Below are 22,397 nucleotides of genomic sequence, written 5' to 3'. Positions count from 1 at the left end.
GTGAGACCAGCAGACTCCTTGTTCCTACTATGGCCAAAGAGGGAACCCTGGGGAGTTGCAAGGACACATGAAGCGGCAAGGATATACATTTCTGAAATGTCACCCAAGTCTGCCAAGCAACTTGAATTAATTTGGAAGGATATGGAAAACTCTATAAGTCTACCGCTCTGGCACGAAACACCACAGATGGATGTCAGGGGGCACAAATTGTGACCAGTAGGTGATGATCTGTATAATCTGAGGTAGCATTTACCCAATCTCCTAAGAAATGAAGATGGGCCACCCAATTATAAAGCTTAAAATCTGGGACCCCAGAACTACCCTTTCCTTTCGGGACCAACAATGTAGCATAAGATAAACGTGCCTTCTTCCCACGCCAAATAAACAATCCCAACATGTTTTGTATAGCTCATTGGTCCTGCACCTGAAGGTAACACGGAAGCATGAGTTACAGATATATTAATTTAGGGGCAATAATCATTTTGATGGCCACAATACGGTCCTGGATGAGAGGGGGAGTACCTGCCAGCTCACCAATTTTTGGCCTAACTTATCCATAGTCGGTGGAATGTTAAGAGAATACCACAAAGCCGGATTTCTGTGTATTCGAAGACCCAAGTATTTAATAGTATCCCCAGCCCACTTTACTGGAAAGTTTCCCCAGTTGCGCTGTAGGGTGCCTGTAATATCAAGCACCTCTGTTTTGTTGAGATTAAGCTTGAATCCAGAGCATAATTGGAATGATGAAAAAATTTGGAGAGCTCCAGGTAACGCAACCCTAGCATTGTTTAACAGTAAAAGAATATCATCTGTAAAGAGCAGTGTTTTCAATTGAAGCAAACCCAGTATAATCCCAGATACATTCGCCGCCTGTCACAGTTTAAGAATGATGGGTTTGACAGTCAAGATAAACAATAGCGGGGATAAAGGGCAACCTGTCTGGTCCCCCTCCACAAAGAGAAGGGTTCAGATAATTGTCCATTTACTAATATCCTGGCCAAGGAGTTAGAGTACAAAAGAGTAATGTATTGATAAATTCATCCCTCAAAACCATATCTGCATAGTGCTTGTTTCAAGAATGGCCTGGCCACCCTATTGAAGGCCTTTTCAGCATCATAGCTGACCAATAAGGGGGCTAACCCTGGCTTGTCCATGTACTTTTCCAAAGCTGCATGTAACTTATGTATATTGACTGACGAATGCCATCCATGTAGAAATCCCACTTGGTCTGGAGACACCAACTCAGGCATCAGGTATTTAAGATGATTAGCTATCACTTTGACATAAATCTTGATTTCTAAGTTAAAAAGCGAAATAAGGCAGTATGAGGATGGTACTTGCGCATCTTGGCCTGGTTTTGGAAGGACCACAATAGTAGCTTCCCTCATCGCTGAAGGTATTTCACCCACTGCAGACTTAGCTTCATATGTCTGTTGCAAATATTGAGGGAGTTCATGGGCTAAAATTTTATAGAAAGTAAGTAGCGTCCAGCCCATTAGGCCCCAGAGCCTTCAAAGAAGGCAGAGATTGTATAACTCCCTTGATTTCTTCCATCTCTATTTGATAGTTTAACTTAAGCAGAGCATCCTCTGTAGGGCCAGGAAATTGTAAACCTGTTAAAAAGTTAGAGATTGCATCAGGAGCTATCCTGGTCTGGGTCGCATGAGCCTTCATCCGAACAATCTCTCTTGTCCGGATGAAGAACACAACATAAATCCAACATTTTTAGGTGGTTACACAGATATCAGGGACCCTTATCTTCTCCCAATGGATGCCCACCCAAGGGCGGCTGCCTATATAAGGCCAGATTGACTATACAATTGAGATCCCACCCCCCCCCCCCCCCCCCACACACACACACACACACACACACACTCCCAATATCACAGGATAACTTCCCATCTGGAAAATATGGGACAAGAGAGAGACAGAAAAGTTATGTTCATAATGGTTAGGGGCATATGCTGACACCAATACAACCATAGAGCCCATTAATTTCCCCCAAATTGCAGCAAAGAAAACTTGAGCCACGCAGTGGCATCTCAGCTTGGTGGTTTCTTTGAAGTTTAAGTGAGTTTCTCGTAAGAATGCTATCTTTGCTTGCAGCCTATTTAGGCAACTCAAAATTTTCTCCAGCTCAACCGCGGTCCCAAGACCTGCTGCATTCCAAGTTACAAAATTAATAGCCATAGAAGCACATAAAAATGAATAATACACCCGGCAACTGGAACAAGAAACATACAAGAAGGGAAGAAAAAGAAACTAAAAGAAACCCTGCTTGACTTCCCAACATACAAACATTGACCTTCATCTGGAAGTGATAGTAGTTGAAATATGTCCACATTGGAAAAGTACCTCACAAACACAGTACCCAGAACATGCGTGGTATAATAGAACAACTCCATTATTCTCCCTCCATTTAACTTTCAGGCTCCCTGGAATCCCCAGCTATAGCAGCCATTGGTTTAACAACTCCCCACCCCTCTCCCATATTCCATATGCCAAGTCTTCAAAATAGAGACTAAAGTTCATAGGTGACACTGATGTGCTCAGCCACCGCTCGATTAGAAACAATAAACCACAGTTGAAAAGCACATACAAACAGTTACATTATCACACAACTGAAACTCTGAAAACATATCTCACTTCTGGACTCAGAAAAATTTCCCGTGCCCATTACATTTATAAATGACCTCCAGAGACCATATGTTGCTAGAGCACAGTAGCTCCCGCAGTTGTGCAAATAGGACTTGGTCAGGTTTTAAACCAACGAAACCGCCTGAACTCAGCTCACTTAGAACCTGGCCACACGATCTGTAAAACATCGACCATTAGCCGTCATGCGGCTGAGTCATCACTTTCCACCAGGCCTTTAATGAAATTAGCAATTGCCTTTGCTTCCTCAAATACCTGAGGACTTCCACAATGCCAGATCCACAGCTGTGCCAGGTATAGCAGGGTGAAGTGCACATTTCTGCGGGCCAAATCAAAACAGAGTGGAGAAAATTCCTTCCGGAAGTTAAATACCCGCAGGGAGAAATCCTGAAAATATCAAGACATTCAGAAAAGATTAAAGGAGCTCTTATATATACAGACTTTTGGACACTAACAGACTATGTTGGTTATTGATCTTTTATGTTTTTCAGTAGGATATTATTGTATGTCAGTCCTGGGTTTAACTAGACAGTTTGCACCTTATTAGTAAATTCTTCATATTTTTAGCACCTAGCTTTATGATGATGTATTGTATTAATATGTATGTGTTTTATGAATGTTTTATTTAATAACCCACCTAGGTTTTCACATAGTGCAGCTAAGAAGTATTTTAAAAAATGTTTTAAATGGTTGGGCTAGATAAAGGATGGGCAAACCTACTTATTACAGGGCCACCATTAGTAGCTCTTGTCTGCACCACGGGATGGGAACAGGAGTCTCCCTTGGAGCTCTGGGGGTGGGGGGAAGTCCTCCTGTGTTGCCGTCCCCCCTCCTAGTTATATTCCCCTTTCTGGTAGAGGATCCCTGATGCAGAGGCTACAGCAAAGTCCAAGGGTTGTCTTTACTCTTCCAAATCTCCAAAACCCTCTTCAACCAAACTTCAGCCCTGGAGGCCGGTGTTCTCCAGCAGGGAGGAGGCCCTAGCCTCTGGGGTGCTGGGTGCTATGATGGCACTCTTGAATAAAAGGCTCAGAGTCCAAGTTTGGTATTCAAATAATAAAAAGAATTTACTTAAGCTTGAAAAATAAAATCCAGGCAATGATTCCAAAAATCATAAATAAAACGAAGAAAATATAAATCAAGTGCAACCCCCACCCCTATGTGCCTATTGTACACAGGTGGGGCCATAAATAATTTGTTTCTCTTCGGTGCTGGAGCCACTCACCAACTAACTCTCTCACAATCTCTCTTACTTCCAGGGTCGGATCCTTTATCGGCAGAGCCGGCACTAGCTTCTGCGCCGCCCTGTGATTAGAGTCCCCACCGCTGCCCCCACACTGCTGTGCCCCACCCATCTATTCCACCCCCCTCCCCCCCCTGGTGGCACGGGCAGCTCTCTGCTTCTTCGGCCACTCATATCCTCTTCTGGGGGCCAAAGAAGGAAAGAGCGCCGCCGCCAGAGGAGAGTATGAGCCTGCTCTCTTCCTTCCAGTGACCGTGCTCTCTCCATCCTCTGCTGCCGCTGACTTGCCGACCAGCCAGCCCGCCGCCTCCTCGGGTGTGCCGCTCCATGCAGTTGCACAGTTTGCACACCCAGTCATGCCAGGCCTGTTTATAGGTAGGGGGAAAGATTTACTTTCAGGGTCCAATGTGTCAGGGGTGACATTTTTACACATTTCCTTTTCCTTTGTGTGCTTATCCTCTTGGTGGGTGCAGTGAGTGCGAAAGAAATATATTAGTGTCCAAAATTAAAGTCTTTACTGTTCAAAAGCTGATGATAAATGGCACAATAACTTAAACTGCAGCACCACTGAATTTTCTTTTCTTTTCTTACAGTCTCTTTCCCTCTATCTGTGCAGGACTCACATATGAGTGCCAGGGAAACATTCACTCTCCAGGGCTTGGTTAAGAGGAGTTCCCCGGTGGGCAGGGTCTCTTTAGCTTGGTCAAAAAACCTTTCCAATCTGGCAAAAATGATTTAAAAAAAATCTACGGCACAGAGAATAAATCTTTTCTCTCTTTCTCCACAGGGGATTGAAATACTGGATGGATGTCCCCTATGATTTGTGATTTCCCTTACGGTTAGCAGATCTTCAGGATCTCCTTGATTCTTACACATCCTCTTGATTTTCTTCTTTCTGGATCCCTGATGGGAGGGATCTCCTTAAAGCAAGCAGCATTCTTTGCTTCAGCAAGGAAGGAAGGGCAGCCAAAACTTCCTCCTGGATCTCAAAATCAAAGTCTTTTCTGCTTAAATTAATTTAACACCAGAGTTTCTAATTGCAGCAGGTCACTGACACCTTCATCCTCATGGAGGGTATAGAGGGCAGTTCTTCCCAAACCTGCACAGTCCCAGACACAGGGTTCCCCATGCCCTGAGCTCAGGTGGTGTTCAGGCTTTCACAAGGCTCCTACAACTTAAAATCTTAAACCCAAAAAATAGACCCAGATAGAAAATCCTAACCAGCCAGGGAATGGACTGGATTAGGAAAACCTCTCCCAACCCTGGTGAAGACCACTAGGCAGGGTTTACCTGGCTCCTCTGACTGGGCCTGAAAAAAACAACTCAAGCAAAACTCCTCTCTACCCTCCTGCCTCCTTACTCTCTTCAATATCTACTAACCCTCTTCTACCTCATGCCACCAACCCTCTATTGCATTTGCTTAGTGGCAATTTATACTCCTGAGACTCATCCCAAAAAGAGGATAGCCCAAAAGTTGGGGAGGTGTAGGATATGCAAGAAGCCTTTCTGAAAATCCCAAGATGACCACTGGGAAAATATCTGGGCGGATTGTAATCCTCACTACATATTTATTTATTTATTTATTTATTTATTTATAGAATTTTATATACCATTGTTTGGGGGTACCATCACAACAGTTTACATAATTAATAGAAATACAATAAGATAGTAATAATAAAAATATAAAATATGAAATAGATTTCGAGCAGACAGTACAAAATTAAATGAAAGATTAAATAATAAATAAATATACAATTAAAATAAAGTACAAATCAAATTGATATCACATAAAAATTCTATTAAAAATAGGAAATAAAAGAAAAAAAACAATAAAAGAAATGAATTGCTGGATCTTATATCAGTCATGGTCTTGATAAGCTTTGCCAAATAGCCAGGCCATTAGTGATTTATTATTTGTGCCTGAGAGAGAGGATGGGACATCAGTGCTCAACTGCTCAAGTGGTTGGCTATGCACCTCTGATTCTGTTCCTACTTCTTGCTGGCCTGTGATCAGCTGTTCTTGTTAACATCTGATCTTACTCTTTTCATATCATCATGGGCCTGACTTCCAAATCGCCACCCTCACATTCTGCCTATAGGATAGTGGTGAACCAGAAATTGGGCCACGGTGATAATAAAAAAAGGTAAGATCAGCTATTCACAAGAACTGCTGACTGCAGGACAAGGAGGAACATAGAGTATAGTTGCCAACTGGCTCCAGAATTGCCTGATGGATTGATCCAGTTCTAAGTTTACCTATTACATGCAGGGACTTGTAGTCTTGCTTTTCTTAGGAAATGCAATAAGGAAATCAATACAAGCTACTGAATGAAATGGGATAAATCCAGGACTGGATCAACTCTGTCAGGTATAAAAGGGGCCAATTGGCAACCCTGGCAGGCAGTGAGGTGTTGGGAGGAGGCTCATGAGAGCTGGAACAGCTGTAGGCCGGGACTCATGGGATTGGCAAAGGCTAGAAGAAAGGCCCGCGGGCCATAGTTTGTCCATCCTTGGGCTAAGTGAAGTGAAAGTAGGGATACAAAAGGGGGAAGGGGTAGGGGGATAAAGACCAGATGGTTGTAAATGAATCCTGTAATCTCATTAGAGGTCAGTTTTTATTTATTTATTTATTTGAAGTTTTTATATACCGACATTCGTTTAGTAACATCACATCGGTTTACAGTCAACAATATTTCGCAGCAGCGCTAAGAAAGCATAGCGAATAGCGGCAGTGCTTTACAAATAATAATCAACTTAGGAGAAAGATAGAGTAACATAGATTAAATGCCAAACATGCTGGAGGTTAACTAAGTAAACTAAGCTAGTATTAACTAATTGGTTACATTGATTAAATGAGGTTAGAGGGAAAAAAATGTTGAAAATTGTACAAAGGAAGCATTTACAGGGATATTATTGGATGCACTTAAGAGAACGCAGACGTATTCATCTGGAAGCCTAAATGAAGAGAGAAAAATTGCTGAGCAAAACAAATAAAGCTAGATTTTCACTTTTGCAGTGCTAGCAAATTTTTTACAAGCACATAGTATAGCATAGTTCAAGAAAAGTATTAGACTAATTTCTAAAAGTTATTTAATAAAACAGTCAGGAATATCACTGCTATAAAATGCAAGTGTATGATGGCGGATGCACAATGCTACACATGCCTTTTTTTTTAACTATAATTCCTTTAAGCAACCACTGCTTGCCACTGTTGAAGATAAAAAGCATATATAACCAAGAGCCATTCTGGGGTCACACTTTTGTTACCAGTAAGAGCTGGAAAATAGTACTAATGCAGATAGTGACAGGAATAATTAGGGGAGGGTCCATTCGAGTGCAGCCCTTCTCCAAGAGGGTGCTGGAATGGACGTCCTACGCAGAGGTTTTATAGCAGAGCTCTGCCAAGGGCTCTGGGTGCAGTGTAAGGCCTGGATTCATCATTCATCGCTGAATGAAAGGTGAAAGGTGGTGCTATTCGGCACACTACTGCCGACGATCATTGGTAACGTTTTCGCCGGCAGCAAAGACACTGCTGACTCCTCCCTCTCCCTGCCCCGACTCCTCCCCTCCCCCTAATTAACATTATATCGCATTTCGCATGCGATATGGCCTTATCGCCTGCGTTAGGGCCCTAGCGCACGCGATAAAGCTTTAGTGAATGACCCTATAAGTTTGCAGTTCTGGAGGAATCTTGTAGATTTTTCCTCAGTTGTATTTTGGCCTACTTGGGGGGCCTGGGCTCCATCCTGCCTGGGATCTTTTGGGACGGGTCGAGGGCTCCACTAATGCACTCTTCTCCCAAGGTGCAGAGTGGTTATCCTGGGAATATTTTGGCTTTTGGACTTTTAAATGGTAGGAGCCTTGCTGGACACCTGGGCCTTTCCTGGATTCAGGGAACAGGGAATCCTGAGCTTGGGATGCCCAGGGACAGGGAAGCCTACCCGCAAGGTGGTGACCTATTACAAGGGGCAACTCCGGTGTGATTTCCTTTTTGGAGAACCAGAAGAAATTATTTTTGAAGATCAGGGAGGAAGTGATTTCTGCCTCTCTTCTTACCCATCTGCAGACCTGCAATCTGTAGTTCCAGCCAGGACCCCTCCCAATAGGGATCCCCATCAACTGAAAGGGAGAGAGAACTGCTAATTGTGAGTAAGAACCTATTTGTAATTTTGAGGACACCCATCCAGAGCCTTCACACCCCTGGGGAGAGAGAGGATTTGCTCTCTGTGTAAAGACAGGATTTTTGGGCATCTTGGAAGGGGTTTTCCCAACTATCTAAGGGTCGCACTGCCCACTGGGAACTTGCTTTTCCAAATCCAGCAGGGTGGATGGTTCTCTCTCCTACTTAAAAGACTCTTGGACAGATAGAGGACAAGAGATTGTAAAAAGGGACAGGAATAATGGGGAGCTGGAAACACATTTATTGTGCCGTTATTCAGTCAGTGTTTACAGCAAAGACTTTAAATGTGGACACTTACAAATGAGTTTATGGTCCCACCCATGCAGGGGTGAGCTTACTCATAGTTAGATGAGCCTTTGGCAATTTTTATGTTCTTATATACCTTAAATTTAAACCCTCGCTCTCAATCTCACTCTCTCTCTCTCTCTCTCTCTATATATATATATATATATGACATGATTTTTTAAAAATATACTGTTTCCAAATTCACAGCCTTATATGAAAAGTGATTACAGTGTTCATTTATAATAAGTCTTTGAAAAATTCTGCTGTAGCCCGATGTTAAACTGATTTGGATTGAAAGTTCAGTTCAACGTTCCGATTATGTAACAGATGATTCAGCAATAGAATAGGTTTCTAAATTATTTATTACGCTCGGTTTTAGTGCACCTGGTGAAACTGAAAATGCTTATGTTTTCAGATGTCAAAATGTGTGTGTGGGGCGGGGGGGAGGGTCTTAGTGGCTCAGGCACACAAAGCAAAAACATAAACCGTTGGATATGAAAGATGGTGATTGCAGCACAGCCCATCCCACCAGGCCGAAGACTGTCACAGAGGCTTCCCGCGGATTCCTCTCTCACCACTGCTGACTGAGCCGGCCGGTAGAGATGGAGAATGGTGGTGCATCAGGACGTGTCTGTCCCTTTGTCAGCTGGTGCCATGAACCACGTGGCAATGTGCTGGCTCACAGGGTTCAAAGTGCCACTTTTGCTCTGCATGGCAAAGAAGGAGTACGCAGCCTGATGCACTGATTCTAGTTTTATTTATTTATTTTATTTATTTAGGTTTTTTTATATACCGGCATTCGAGACAGCAGTCACATCATGCTGGTTCACCACTGAGCGGCAGTGGGTGAGGGAAGGAGGGGGCGAGGAGGGGCCATGAGATGAGACCTGGTGGTGGTGGAGGAGGAGGAGGGGCTGGGGATGAGATGAGGATTGGCTGGGGAAGAAGTTGTTTGAGAGGGAGTCAGAGGGAGGATGGGTGAGGAGGGGCTAAGGAATGAAGAGGGATAGGCTGGGAGGGTGAGGAGGAGAATCAGTTGGAGGGAGAAGTGGTAAGACTGAAAAGGGGGAAGCTGAGAAGAAATGAAAGGAGACAAAATAAAAGGAAAAAGTATTTAAAATAGTCTAAACAAGAAAAAAGAGTAAAAAGTCAGAAAAAGTAAGTCTAGTGCCCTGTGGCCACCGCAGGCCATCTCTCTTCCTGTGGAACTCATAAAACACTCTATTTTAAGCCGGCTTGACATGCACTCCTAGACTTGAAAAGAAAAGCTGTTAAATTAGATTACCAATTTTAACCACATGGTTAATGATAGGAAAGGGGACAGAGAAGTCAGGAATGGTTGCTAGGTTACCTTGAGTGTTAAAATAGATAAGTGAGCTAGAAAAGTGCAGGGAAACAGGATTCCCAAATTTTAAGGTAAACTGTAAAAGCAAGAAGCAAACAGCTGGTCAATAACCTCATAGGGTGGTAATTAAACTAGTTTACTGTTGTCTATGCAATTGTTTAGAATGATTTGGGTAATGAATTTGTAACTCTATTGACCTTTTTCAAACAGAAAAAGATGCTTTCCCAATTGGTTGGGAAGTTTTTTTTGTTAAATTGTTTAGAATGAACTGTTTCATCTGCCTGTGAAACTACAGTGGTCTTAAATTCTCCAGGACGTCTGATAAAGGGAACATAGAGGGAGGCATGATGTTTAGTGCTGCTGTGACAGTCATTCAAATAGCTGCCATTGAAATGACACAATTCAAGCCAGAAAAATGGATAGAAAGTTTATAAAGAAACAAAAACTTGATTCCATGCCCCGGTACCAACTATAAAATATAGAATATACCATAGAAGAACACACAAAAGAGAGGAGATGTGAAACTATACAAGTTGGGCTATGTTTCCTAAACATTTTTGACATTATTTTGTCCCCTATTTCCCATACATTTGTAGCCAGTCCCCTGTGTTGGGGGGTTTAGCCTCATCCAGGGGTGCTTTGGATCCGGGTCCAGTCCAGATGGGAGAAAGGGTTACCTTTCGAGGCCCCTGGCGCTGTCACTCACAGTCTCAGCCACAAATTCACACTCTAGTTCTACGATTTCCAGAAGGTACCAAATTGTCCTGAAAAATAGCAAGGAAACCAAAAGCAATGAAAGGGGTAGAAAGTGGAAACCAGGCTTCAGACCAGTGTCCATCCATTCAGTTCTTACACTGGGGTTTTAGGAAAAAATCAACAGGAGTCCAAAAGTGGTGTTCGAAAGAAAATCTTTACAGTAATCTAAAGAAAATTATCCAGGCCAAAAGCACAAAAATAAGAATCAGCATCAAACAAATCACCAAACCAACAGAGTCATTCATCAAACCGAGTTAGGGCCCTGATACCCGTGATGATGCTATAATGCATGCGTTAAGTATTGCAGCACGTGCTGCATATGCAGCACGTGCTGCATATGCAGATTTTGCAAATCTGCATATGCAGATTTGCAAAATGTATTCAGGTGGGCAGATTTTGGGAGGAGTGAGATGTGGTAATGCTGTGTGCAATAGCACAATGCATGTATTATACATGCTATTGTAGGCAATATTACTGGAAATAACTACAACGTTTTTCCTAGTGTAATGGACTGTGATAGCTGTGCTTTATGCCTGAAATGGGATTTTTTGCAAGTTCTGTTTTAAGAAGGGGATGGGGGGAGGGGGAGGAGAGAAGGGAGAGTGAGAGTGAACCTCTGGGGTGGCACACATAGTAGCCATCTATTTATACCACTATAGGTAGAAATATATAGGTAGAAATCTCAACTTTGTGTACCTTTCCTTTTTCCACATCAAATCTTAACTGAGCATGTAAAACTGGCCCCAAAACCTTAGACCACTACCAAAACCTCACCTCGAGTTACTAGATGACCCTCCTATAATGAAATAAATAGTTGACTACTATGAGAGCCTTATAAAGAGTGTCTCTCTCTCTCTCTCTCTCATAGGTGCAATAAATTTAACGCACATTGCAGTAAAATATCTAATCAAAGTACTAAAATAGCATGCATTGCAGTAACTTAAAAATTACCCTAAGCACACCTCTTTTTTATCGCAGGCATTATTCATGCAATATTTTGATGAATCTAGGGGCAAAATAGAAGATTTCCTTTTCTATTCTCTTCCCTCTCACTTTTCTCCCTGCTCTTGCACCTTTATCCACAGAAAATATATCTTCACCGGTGAGGGTGAGATACAGGGGCGGATTGTGGGGAAATAGTGGGCCGGGGATTTTTCTCCATACTGGCCCATGGGTACCCAATTACACATACAAGATAATTTACATATATAATTTACATATATATATATGCACACACCCTTAAAACATAAAAAAAAAGCTACCCGGCATGCTCATGTTATAAAATCCATGGGCCGCACCCACATATATCATTTATAAAATATTTCAGTAAGTACTTTCATTCAACAAGAAACCTGTTGTGCTGCTGCTCATGTGCTCACTTGGGAGGTAATTTTCAAAGGAATTACATGTATATATGTAACATACTAATTTAGCAATTTTCAAAAATGCGTTTATGCACTTTCAGTGCACTTACGCATCTAAGAGCTATTGATTATTCTTCCTCCCCATCTGGACTCCACCCAGACCTCTAGCACTCCTAGTTAAGGCTGAAGCACAGAGAATGGGGGACCTACAACACATTTCAAACAGTTAAAAAATAGATTATCAGATAATTAATATTTCATATAAAATGTATAAAAAATTTCCCAAACACCAATAAAATATTTCAAAACAGCAGATAATACCCAACAATTAAAACCAATAAAGATTTAAAAATCCCCTGTTCTTAAATAAATAACATGTTTCAGAACATTTTCTTTTGATTCCAAAAACTCAGAGATGGTCAGGAGTGAGGGATGTGCACAGACTTTCTCCTCTTGCTTTCATATACACACATTTAACACATCCACACTCTCTCCGGAACTCACAGACACACACATGTTCATACACACACAGTCACACACACTCATTGCCTCATACACACAGGCAGTCACATACTGACTGACACTTTCACACATGCTGACACACAAATCCTCAGTCTCACACACTTTTTCAGACATAAAAACGCTCAGTCTCACACACACTTTCTCAGATACTCACTGATACAAATGCTCAGTCTCATTCAATTTTGTCAGATGCTCACTGACACAAATGCCCTGTCTCACACACACTTTCTCACATGCTAACACACAAATATTCAGTCTCTCACACATTTTCTCAGTGTCACACATGCTTACTCACACAGTCACATACACTCACATACTGTCTCTCCTCGATCCCCCCAAAAATGCAGAAGCATTAGCAGTAGCCTATTAACTTTAAAAACTGGGTTTTTTGTTACACACATTGGTGGTTAGGGGGATACAAACAATGCCCTGGATTAACAGGTTCCTGGTGAGCTGACTGCCTGTTGCTGCGGGAGGAGGCAGGCTGTAAGCCTCCATACCGTGTTTTGGGGTTTTTTTTGTCATGGCCCAAGGAGTAGGGGGACCCGCAGCAGAGCATCAGAAGTTCTTGCAGCATGGAGCCAGCTGTGAGCCAGCAGTGGGAGGCCTGCTGCCCACCTCCCGAAGGGAGAGAGACAACCCGAGCCACCGAGGGGAGTGCCTACATATTTTCAGGCCTCCATGGTGAAGGTGGGGGGCGGGCCTAGCCGACACAGCTACAGCCCTGCCTCCTCAGACCTTGCAGCTTCTTCCTCGACCTTGGGCTGCACAACCCTGCCGACGCAGCTACGGCCTCTTCTCCTTGTTTCGTGAAAGCCCCCGCTGACACAGCAGCATTGCGCCGCCTCCTTAGCGAGAGCTAATGCTGAGACTCGGGGCATCGATGGGGCTAACGATGCCCCTGAGGGAAACTCTTGTAAAAGAAACGCGACTGGGGACCCAGTGTTAGTCACAGCAGCCTTGCAGGCATGGGGGCTGCTGCGACCAACACTAACCACGTGATTCACTGGACCGGCCCACCGGGGCGTGCCCGAAGCCCCGATAGGCCAATCCGCCCCTGGTGAGATAACTAGAATGTAACTCCAGCTTAAAACTATTTAGATGGAAAATTATCCCCAGCACAAAAATATCAAATTGGGTTCCAAAACGTAAAAAAAAACTAGCACTATAATCCCAACTGGGTCAAAGCTATTAAACTGTAATCCAATGCAAAATCTTCAAATCTCTTGAGTTCTTGGCTGAAATGTCTTAGTCCATCTCTCCACACATGCTGTTAACTGGTCACCTGGGCAAAAAGATCTTTGATCCAGTCCTTTGGGATACTGGGGTTATGCCCTTCCCTCTGGCACTGGTCAATCAAATCCAAAAATCTTCTCTCAAGGCCCGATTTTAAAAGGGCCATGCACGTAAAAACTGGCGGTCACGCATGTGGCCAGGCCTTGTGCGTGCTGCGTGCCATTTAGAATGGGCCCAGCCATACGCATAACCCACATTACATGCAGAAGTGCCAGGGTGGGCCAGGGGGCAAGATCTGGGCGGGGTGAGGGGGGCGGGCTGGGACTGCGCCATTAGCCACTGTTCCGGGGGAAGTGTGCGCTGGTGGCCGGCTGGAGCACAGAGTTTACTTCTGCTCCCGAGGAGCAGTGTGAATAAAAATGGGGAAGGTTAGGGCTAGTTTAGGAAAGTTCCCTCCCAGTCCGTTCCTTAATTGGAGTGGACTGGGAGGGAATTGGTCAAAGGCTCAATCGCATCACCTCACGTACTTTAAAATATTTCCCCCCCTGCGCGCGTGAGTCGTGGGTTGCATGCACACATGCGCATGGATGTTAAAATCCGGCACGCATGTGCATGCGGATATCACATTTTATAATATGCGCGTGCCAACGCGCGCATGTTATAAAATGTTCGTGTCAGTGTATGTGTGCCGGGAACCACACGCACATGAATGCATGTGCGCTCCTTTTAAAATCTACCTTCAAATTTCTTACCTCAAAAATTCTGCTTGAATGCTTGAATTGCCTTTTAGATCCTGTGGGAATCTCCAACTCTCCAACTACTCTGCCTTAAGATCCTGGGGGAACCTCTAGACCCTCTTGTTTTGAGATCCTGGAAGAATCTCTAGTTCTTCTAAACTCCTTCTCTAATCTCTCTCTCCAACCCTCTTGCCCAAGATCCAGTGGGGATCTCTATCTTTTCTCCTATACTTCTGAAGACTTAGCATGTTTATGGGGACATTACATACCAAAAGGAGTGGTTATGGCCAGGGGAGGAATCAGAATTATTGCTAGATAAATACATGGAATAATATTAGAAACTGGCAAAATCCTGTCACACATTTCTAAATCATTTCTTTTCAGCCTTAACCTCTCCCCACCGGTGATATCCAGGTGACCAAGCTAACTCCTGGATATTTAGTCTATGGGAAGTGTATTTACTGTAGCGATGTGCTTAGGGTTTGAAAGCAACCTCAGAAAGGTAAGATTTTAGACTGGATTTGAATATGTCTAAGGGACCATGACACACTAATTCAGGAAGTTTATTCCAGGCATATGGTACAGGCAAGGTAAAAAGCATGGAGCTGGGAGTTAACAGCGGAGAAGGCCAATTTGCCTGACGACCGGAGTTCATGAGGAAAGGCATAGAGAGAGAAAAGATAGGTAATGAGAAGCTCCAAAGTGAATGCATCTGTAGGCAAGTAAGAAAAGATTAACTTTAGAAGAGTTTTACGTGGTCATAGCAACAGTGAAGTAACATAATTTGTGCAATCAAATTTTGAATAGATTGCAGTGGAGAAAGACGGTTCAGTGAGAGGCCTAAGAAGAGACAATTGCAATAGTGTAAGTGGGATGTGATAAGAGTATGGATGAGCGTTTTGTTTAGTATATGTTGGATGGAAAGGGAAGGATTTTAGCAGTGTTATAAAGGAAGAAACAACATGCTTTAGCAATGTTTTGGATGTGCGTAGAGAAGGAGAGAGAGAGAGACATCAAAAGATGACCTCAAAATTCCAGGCCGAGGAAGCCATCCCCAGACATAAAAAGAAGGGAAGAGGAACGAGTCCCCCTTTCTCAGTCCATCCTCTGGCTTCCCATCCCTTTCCAAATTAAATTCTTCAAACCGTCATTCAAAACCCTGCAAGATTGTCAATGACTGTTCGATAATAATTACAAACTAGATATTAGTGGTGCCTTATGTGCAGTTTTTAAGTCATTTTCTTTCAGCACATCAGCCTTTTTGGTTTTGTTTTTAATAAATCTTTGGGTCTGTGCTTTAATAAGAGACTATTCCCACATGTTGAGAAGTTGTTCATTAAATTCACAAGCAACATCCTCCAGGGGAAACATGTCAGTAAAAGATTATTAAAATATGCACAGCAGACATGCAGTTTAGGGTTGTTTATTTATTTACAAACATTTGATATTCCCATTTTTTTTTGCCAGAGATAGTCTCAAAGTGGATTGCATTCAAATTAAGGATTAAACAGCAAATTAATGTCAATATTGGATAGCATTTGTGCAACATACATCATTACTTTTTTGACATTAACCTTATTTTTGAAAAGAAAAAGAGGTGTAGTTAAAGTTTGGTGTTAAGAATAACAGCATTAACGTCGATTTTTTTGCATTAACTTACATTTAAATAAGTTACTTAGCATAACTTTGCTTTTTTAATCAGTTCATTTATATTTTAACACAAAAATTCTTGGCAATCAGGGGAAAAAAAACACATTACAGTTAAAGCAAACACACTAACACATGTTAATGCCACTTTAACACACATTAAGCATTAATGCAAGCATCTCATGCATGATAATGCCTGTATTAGTGATAACACAGTGTAGTAAATAGGCCTCTCTGTGGAGAGAGTTGAGGTCAAGCTATCGTTCTTTTAATATATATTCTAAATGTCTTTGTTTCTTCACTTTTAATTAATATTTTGTAGGTAAGGTGGTTTTCGGAGAACCGATTGCTGCTTCTCTAGGTACAGATGGCACTCACTACTGGCATAAAGACTGGAGTCATGCTGCTGCACATGTCATGGGTCCTCCACTTAGGCCAGATCCTTCAACCCCTGAATATCTCATGAACCTTCTAGCAAAGTAAGCCATTTCTGAAAATTCTTGGGCGCATACGTGGACTCGCCAGTTCGCCAACACATCCACCATTCTGCTAGACCCACCAGCATGGCACCCTGGACCCCCAACCACTTCGCCCTGACCTCCCGCCCAAAAATTACAGACAAAAAGAAAATGCGATTTCAGTTGTGAGATACAAGTAGCAGGGGTAAAAGTGTACAGATGAGTTTGGCAATGTATGTACGCGTATCGCTTTCAAAATAGCAACTTGTACAAGTACTTCTGAACCTCGCCTTACCCCGCCTCTTTTTTTCCTGTTCACATTCACATGTGGTATTGCAAGAACGCGCATACTATAGAAGTTTGTAAAATGCCATATGTACGCACGCACGTATATGCTTATTTTACATGCACAACGCCCATGAAATTTAACATTATTTATTGATTGATTGATTGATTGATTGATTTTATATACCGTCATTTCAGGAAGTACCATCACAACGGTTTACATAGGCTAATTAAATAGTCATGAATAAGACAATGATACAATTTAAACTATTAAACAATAAAATTAATTTTAAAACAAAAACATAAAATCCAAAAGACAAAATCAAATTAAAATTAAATTCAGAATGTTCTTAAATTGTTGCTGGGTTTGTTTTTCTTTTTTTATCCTGCTCATCATAGGCTCTGCGAAAAAGTCATGTTTGTAGGTCTTTTCTAAATGTCTTTAGGTTCTGCTGCACTCTTAATTCTGTTAGTAGGGCATTCCAAATTTTTGGACCTGCAAGGAATATGGCTCTGTCTCTGACCTGCGTTAAGTGTGCCGACTTTATTATAGGGATGGTTAATAAGCCTTAGGTTTAGGTTTCTTTGTGGTGTAAGAAGTCGTATAATGGCATTGAGCCAATCAGTTTGTTCCCTGCATATGATTTTATGTAAATATTCCTAATAAAGCAAATTAGCAGATATATAAAGCCTTCTTATTCTTAAAAGATAGTCATAAGATGGTCCCACTTGCTGTGGTTAATATTTAGAGTTTGCTATAAGGGCAATAAACATTTTTCTTTGTCGCTGTTGTACTTACACCTACCCTCCTCCATTTTGTTGAAGATTTTTCTTCTTTTACATGTTGTCGCTGTCTATTTAATATTTTTTTAACTTCACCTAATTCTAGGGTATGTATCTTTCTGTCTCCTTTATTGCCTATTTTCATTCCATATTCTTTTGAATCATTTAGGGGCCAATTTTTAGTAAGCTGCTGAATGGCAAAGATAACAGGACAATTTTACCGGAATATGTTTAGCCAAATTTTTCCCTGAACCTAACTAGCAAGGTTTGTGGCTGAAATTTGTTTCCTAAATGTAGTCAGAGAAAATTTGACAAACTAGATTTAGGTTAACTGTTGGTATGACCAGAGTGGTCCAGCTAAATTCAGCTGGTTAAGCACTGAATGTCTGTGCTGATCAGCTAAGTCAGAACTGCACCCTGGAAACACCTTCAGAGCAGCGCGTTTTCTGACCCCCGCTAAATCTGTGCGCCCTGTGAATTTGGGAAGACAAATTTAACCAGTCAGCGGAGGCAGATTTTCAAAATCAGAAGTTTACTTGGTTAATTTCCAAAGTAAACATTTTGAAAACTGGACTGTTAGGGGCCTAGGCATGAAGTTTAACATGCATGTCAAGTTGTGTGTGTGTGTGTGTGTGTGTGTGTGTGTGTATGGGGGGGGGGGGCAGGGAAGCTCAATAGTTTCTTTTTTCTGCTTTTTTTTTCCCTTTTTCTTTTTTGTATAGTTCAATCAAAACTGATTATGGGATCCTGGCTCCATCAGCCTTCCTTCACAACCCCCCGTGACTTTTCCCCTACTTTAATAGGCCCTCATTCCTACCATTCCTGGGGGCCGAGATACAATATTTATGCGCAGAAAGCGGGTGCTGAACAGTCAGTGCCCACTTTCTTAACGCGCCACCAGACCCCCGTCCTGAGGTACCATGCAATATTTAAATTAGGGGTCGCGTTAGCAAGGAGGTGCTAAGGTCACATGCGTGCCCCTAGTACTTCCTTGCTAATGAGAGCCCGAGAGAGTCGGCTGACCGCCGGTTAAGAAAACCGACACTGAATTTTTCGCGTCGGTTTCCCTAAATAGCCTGTCAATTGATTGTCCGTTACCTGCACCTGACTGCCAGTGCTTTTTTTTTTTTTTAATAAAGTTTGTAAAAGATTTTCCTCCTACTTAATATCTCAACGATATTAAGTAGGAGGCAGTACAGAAAAGCAGGTTTTTCTGCTTTTCTGTACTAGTTTTAGGAGCGCTCAGCAATTAACGCCTGCTCCTGCATTTGCATGTGGTGAGCGCTATTAGATTCACTCCACGTTGGACGTGCATTGTGGAGGCGCTAATCCCCTGATTGCATTAGGGGATTAATTAGCGCCTACACAACCCGCGTCCAACTGCGGGTTATACACTGCATTGCATCGGCCCCCAAGTGTGGCCATTCCAGCAACATTTGGAAAGGAATAGAGCCAGAACATTATGGAGGAAAGTTTTCTGCAGGCTGTGGTAGAATCATTGGGTACTTATCCCAGTGGATGTTGTACCAGTTCATGCATCCTTTCCCTCTGAAAATTCTCTAGGGAATAAGTACCCACAGAGATTTGCACCTTTTTTTTCTTTGGGTACTTTTTTCCCTTCAAAACAATGAGGCCAATATTGAAAAATCGTCCAATCCATAACTTATCCAAAATAAGTTTTCCTGGATATTAAGTGGGTTAAATGTCCCATTGAATAGCCCCAAATAAAGTTATCTGGCTAACTTTAGCTAGCTAACTTTAAACCTAACCAGCCATATTCAAAAGAATATAGACAGTTAAGTACCCATCAGAGTTAAAGAAAAATAACGCCCAAACAGGCCAAGCGGCTCAATCCCCCAGCCCCAGTGTTGCAAATATAGAATTTGCCGGCCCAATCCTCCTTTCTCCCCACCAAGGCCCTCCAAACAGTAAAAAAAATATTCTTAATAAAAGAGGCAGATCACCACATATCTCCCACTCCCCCTCCTGGTTCACTCATGGAAACTTACCTCCGGCCAAGTCCTCTTCCTCCCAACCCCTTGCCACCCCACTTGGTTCCCACAAATCCTCTGCCAGGGTGGTGCGTTCCTGCCCTGATGCGTCGAACGCTTTCAGCCTTGCTTTCAGAGTAACTGACAGCATCCAGGATCACAGCAGTGGTGTCCCGTGGTCCCAGGTGCCGCAGAGGGTTTTCGAGGTTGCTGGGTGGGAGTAGGAGGGTTAGGGTGAAGAGATGCTGGCCAGGGGAAGCTTATATAGCTGAACCAGGGTGGGGAGAGAGGGGAGCTGCGATGATTCGTCTCTTCCAATAAGAATATTATTTCAATGCTTGGGGATCCTAGGGGAGGGGAAGGAAGGCTTGGACCCCTTATTTATTTGATGAGTGCCAGAGATGTTCAAAACTCAGCAATTAGCCTCCCCCAGCCCTTTTCACATTCTCCCATCTGATCTTCTCATCTCCAAGCCATTTTTATAACCCACAAATGATCCTTTATTATCCCCTCCCTCCCTCTCACTCCAACACCCATCCCCTCTCTATCACCATTCTCCCCTTCCTCCTTCCAACCCTTTTTTCAAATTCTCCTTAGTTGATTTCCTCTCACATACTGCTCCTCTCTTGCATCCTCCAGTTGATCATCCTCCAAAGTCAATCCCTCTCCAGGTGATCCAATCTTCACATCCCTTCTGCATCTGTTCTCTTTTTTCAAACAGCCCCTCTATCAAACATCCCCCTGGTCAGAGTCAGTAGTAAAATTTTCTTTGGCCCCTGTGCAATAGTGGATGACAATTGGTGGGAAGAGAGGGCAGACTGATGACAGAGTCAACATTTTTCTCTTAGGTAGGATCAGTAGTGGGTGAAGAGAGAGTAGCAGTGGCCATCTCCACTGCTTATGCACACTTAGCCCAACTTTCCCCTCATGGCTAGTCCAAAATGCAATGGTGATCTGCAAGTGACAGCAACAATAGTAATGAAAGTCAGCATGGGGCCACTGAGAAAGTGCAAGTAATGATCCTGATCCCTCCTCATGTAAGATGTCCTATTACCACAAAAAATCACGCAAGGGCATGGCCACTGCAGGGCCTGTGAGCATATGCTGGTTCACAGACACTGTCATCGGTCTGCCCTCTCTTTCCACCAGTTGTCGTCCATTTTTGTCCAGTGGGCCAAAGGAAAATCTTGCTGCTGCTGCTGCTGCTGGCACCTGAAGAGTGCCTTTCATTTGAGGTGCTTGTGACTCAAGCTGAACGTTTTGTGACCCCCCCATTTGGGGTTTCAACCCACAGTTTAGAAAACCCTGCAGTAGATCTTCAATTTGGACCCCAGATATTGTGGGCCCAAAGCATGATGAACCTTTTCCAAAACACATAATGTATTCTTCATTGTAGGCAAGGAGTATGGGACTAACTCTCCCTTCACCACAAATCACTTCTGGTCCTCTCACATTCACAATTCTCTTGGACCACAAGAGGAATCCCAAATTCTGGAGGATGGGGAACTCTACCCTTGAATTCCAATCATCTTCCTAGGTCAGGAGACTGAAAGAAAGAAAACAGGGAGCTAAACTGGGCTTCTTGGTTTTATAGAAACCTCTCAAGACATCTCCCATTGGAGAGCATCTGAAGACACTGATGCAATTAGTAAGGGACACTTTGGTGGCTCCATTACAATTATAATATCTATTTTTATGTTTACAGTTCATTAAAGCTTCAAACTAATATGGAACACCAGCCATAAGTATCCTTTCTGCTAGGCAATTGAGATTATTGCGTGCATAATATGGTAAAAAAAAATCCATGATTATTTCATATATTTGCAAATGAACATAATATAGCACTTCACATACTGTAGTTACAAAGCTTAGCAATGAAATCAATCTTTTAACAATAAAACAAACATTTGTGTTTCTCAACTTATCTGATTTACAATTCAAGAAATCCCTGGACTCTAGCCTTCTTCTTTCTTCTGCAAATGAAGGTACATGTTGCAAGGCATCCGTATCCTCACCATTTTTCTGGCTGTTTTTTTTTTTTGTTTTGTTTTGTTTTGTTTTTTGCAGTGGGGACCTCAGCGTGACTGGGACTGATAATTGCACTTTCAACACCTGCCAAAAGGCTCTGGGCAAGGATGACTTCACCAAAATCCCTAATGGATTGAATGGTGTAGAGGACCGGATGTCTGTAATATGGGAAAAAGGAGTGGTAAGGGATTTCTTTTTTTTTTTTATTATTATTAGCCTCAGCAGCATTTAGCAGATAATACTTTCTACTTCACTTTTCAAAAAGATTAGCAGCTGGTTTTATTTCATACATTGCATTCTGAGTTTTATTGTTATGTATTTGTTATGAATTATTTGTTTTACATTGTAATCAGCCTAGTATGTTTTTTTGTTATAGGCGGAATGGAAATATTTTAAATAAATAAATAAATAAAAGGCATTTTATTTTTATGAATGATATTGTATCATTGGTATTTGGTGGAAATGATACCATATTTTTAAAGGGGCATTGTCATGGTTGAGAAAATAGGGTCAACCAACATTTTTACATTACCATATTACAGGAGTAAGGATATTGAAAGTGAAATAAGAGTTTCAGCTACAGCACTTCCAAAACTAGCACAGTGGGCTGGGCAAATTCTGTTACTTCAATTTGCGCATCTTCACTGCTGCACCACAGAGGTAAGATGAAAGCAAAACAGGAGATGCAGTCACAGGCATAGGGGTTAATGTACTAAAGAGTTTCTATCATTTTGAGGTCAAAGTGCTAATCCATGGTATTTACTGTGAGTTAGTAGCTGCTCTAGCACAATTTTGCTACAGATACTAATGAGCTTGGAGCTCATTAGCATCTGTAGCAAGACAGCATGAAACGTTTTTCTCACATTGTCATGGCCAAGAATG

At 42.3% G+C, this 22,397-nt stretch overlaps 1 protein-coding gene across 2 annotated transcripts in view; it reads left to right on the top strand.

Moving 5' to 3' along the window:
- Window positions 1–22,397, top strand: part of DPYS (dihydropyrimidinase) — a 118,883-nt gene that overhangs the window by 59,524 nt on the left and 36,962 nt on the right. For both annotated transcript variants that reach the window (XM_029591860.1, XM_029591863.1), the window contains exons 5-6: window positions 16,293–16,449; window positions 21,555–21,696. In XM_029591860.1, the coding sequence (XP_029447720.1) occupies window positions 16,293–16,449; window positions 21,555–21,696 (299 nt within the window). The remainder of the gene's footprint in view (window positions 1–16,292; window positions 16,450–21,554; window positions 21,697–22,397) is intronic.

This window comes from Rhinatrema bivittatum, chromosome 2 (genome assembly GCF_901001135.1).
Source record: "Rhinatrema bivittatum chromosome 2, aRhiBiv1.1, whole genome shotgun sequence".
Taxonomy (NCBI): domain Eukaryota; kingdom Metazoa; phylum Chordata; class Amphibia; order Gymnophiona; family Rhinatrematidae; genus Rhinatrema; species Rhinatrema bivittatum.
Note: the sequence above shows the minus strand (reverse complement) of the source record. Positions and strands in the feature narration are given on the sequence as shown.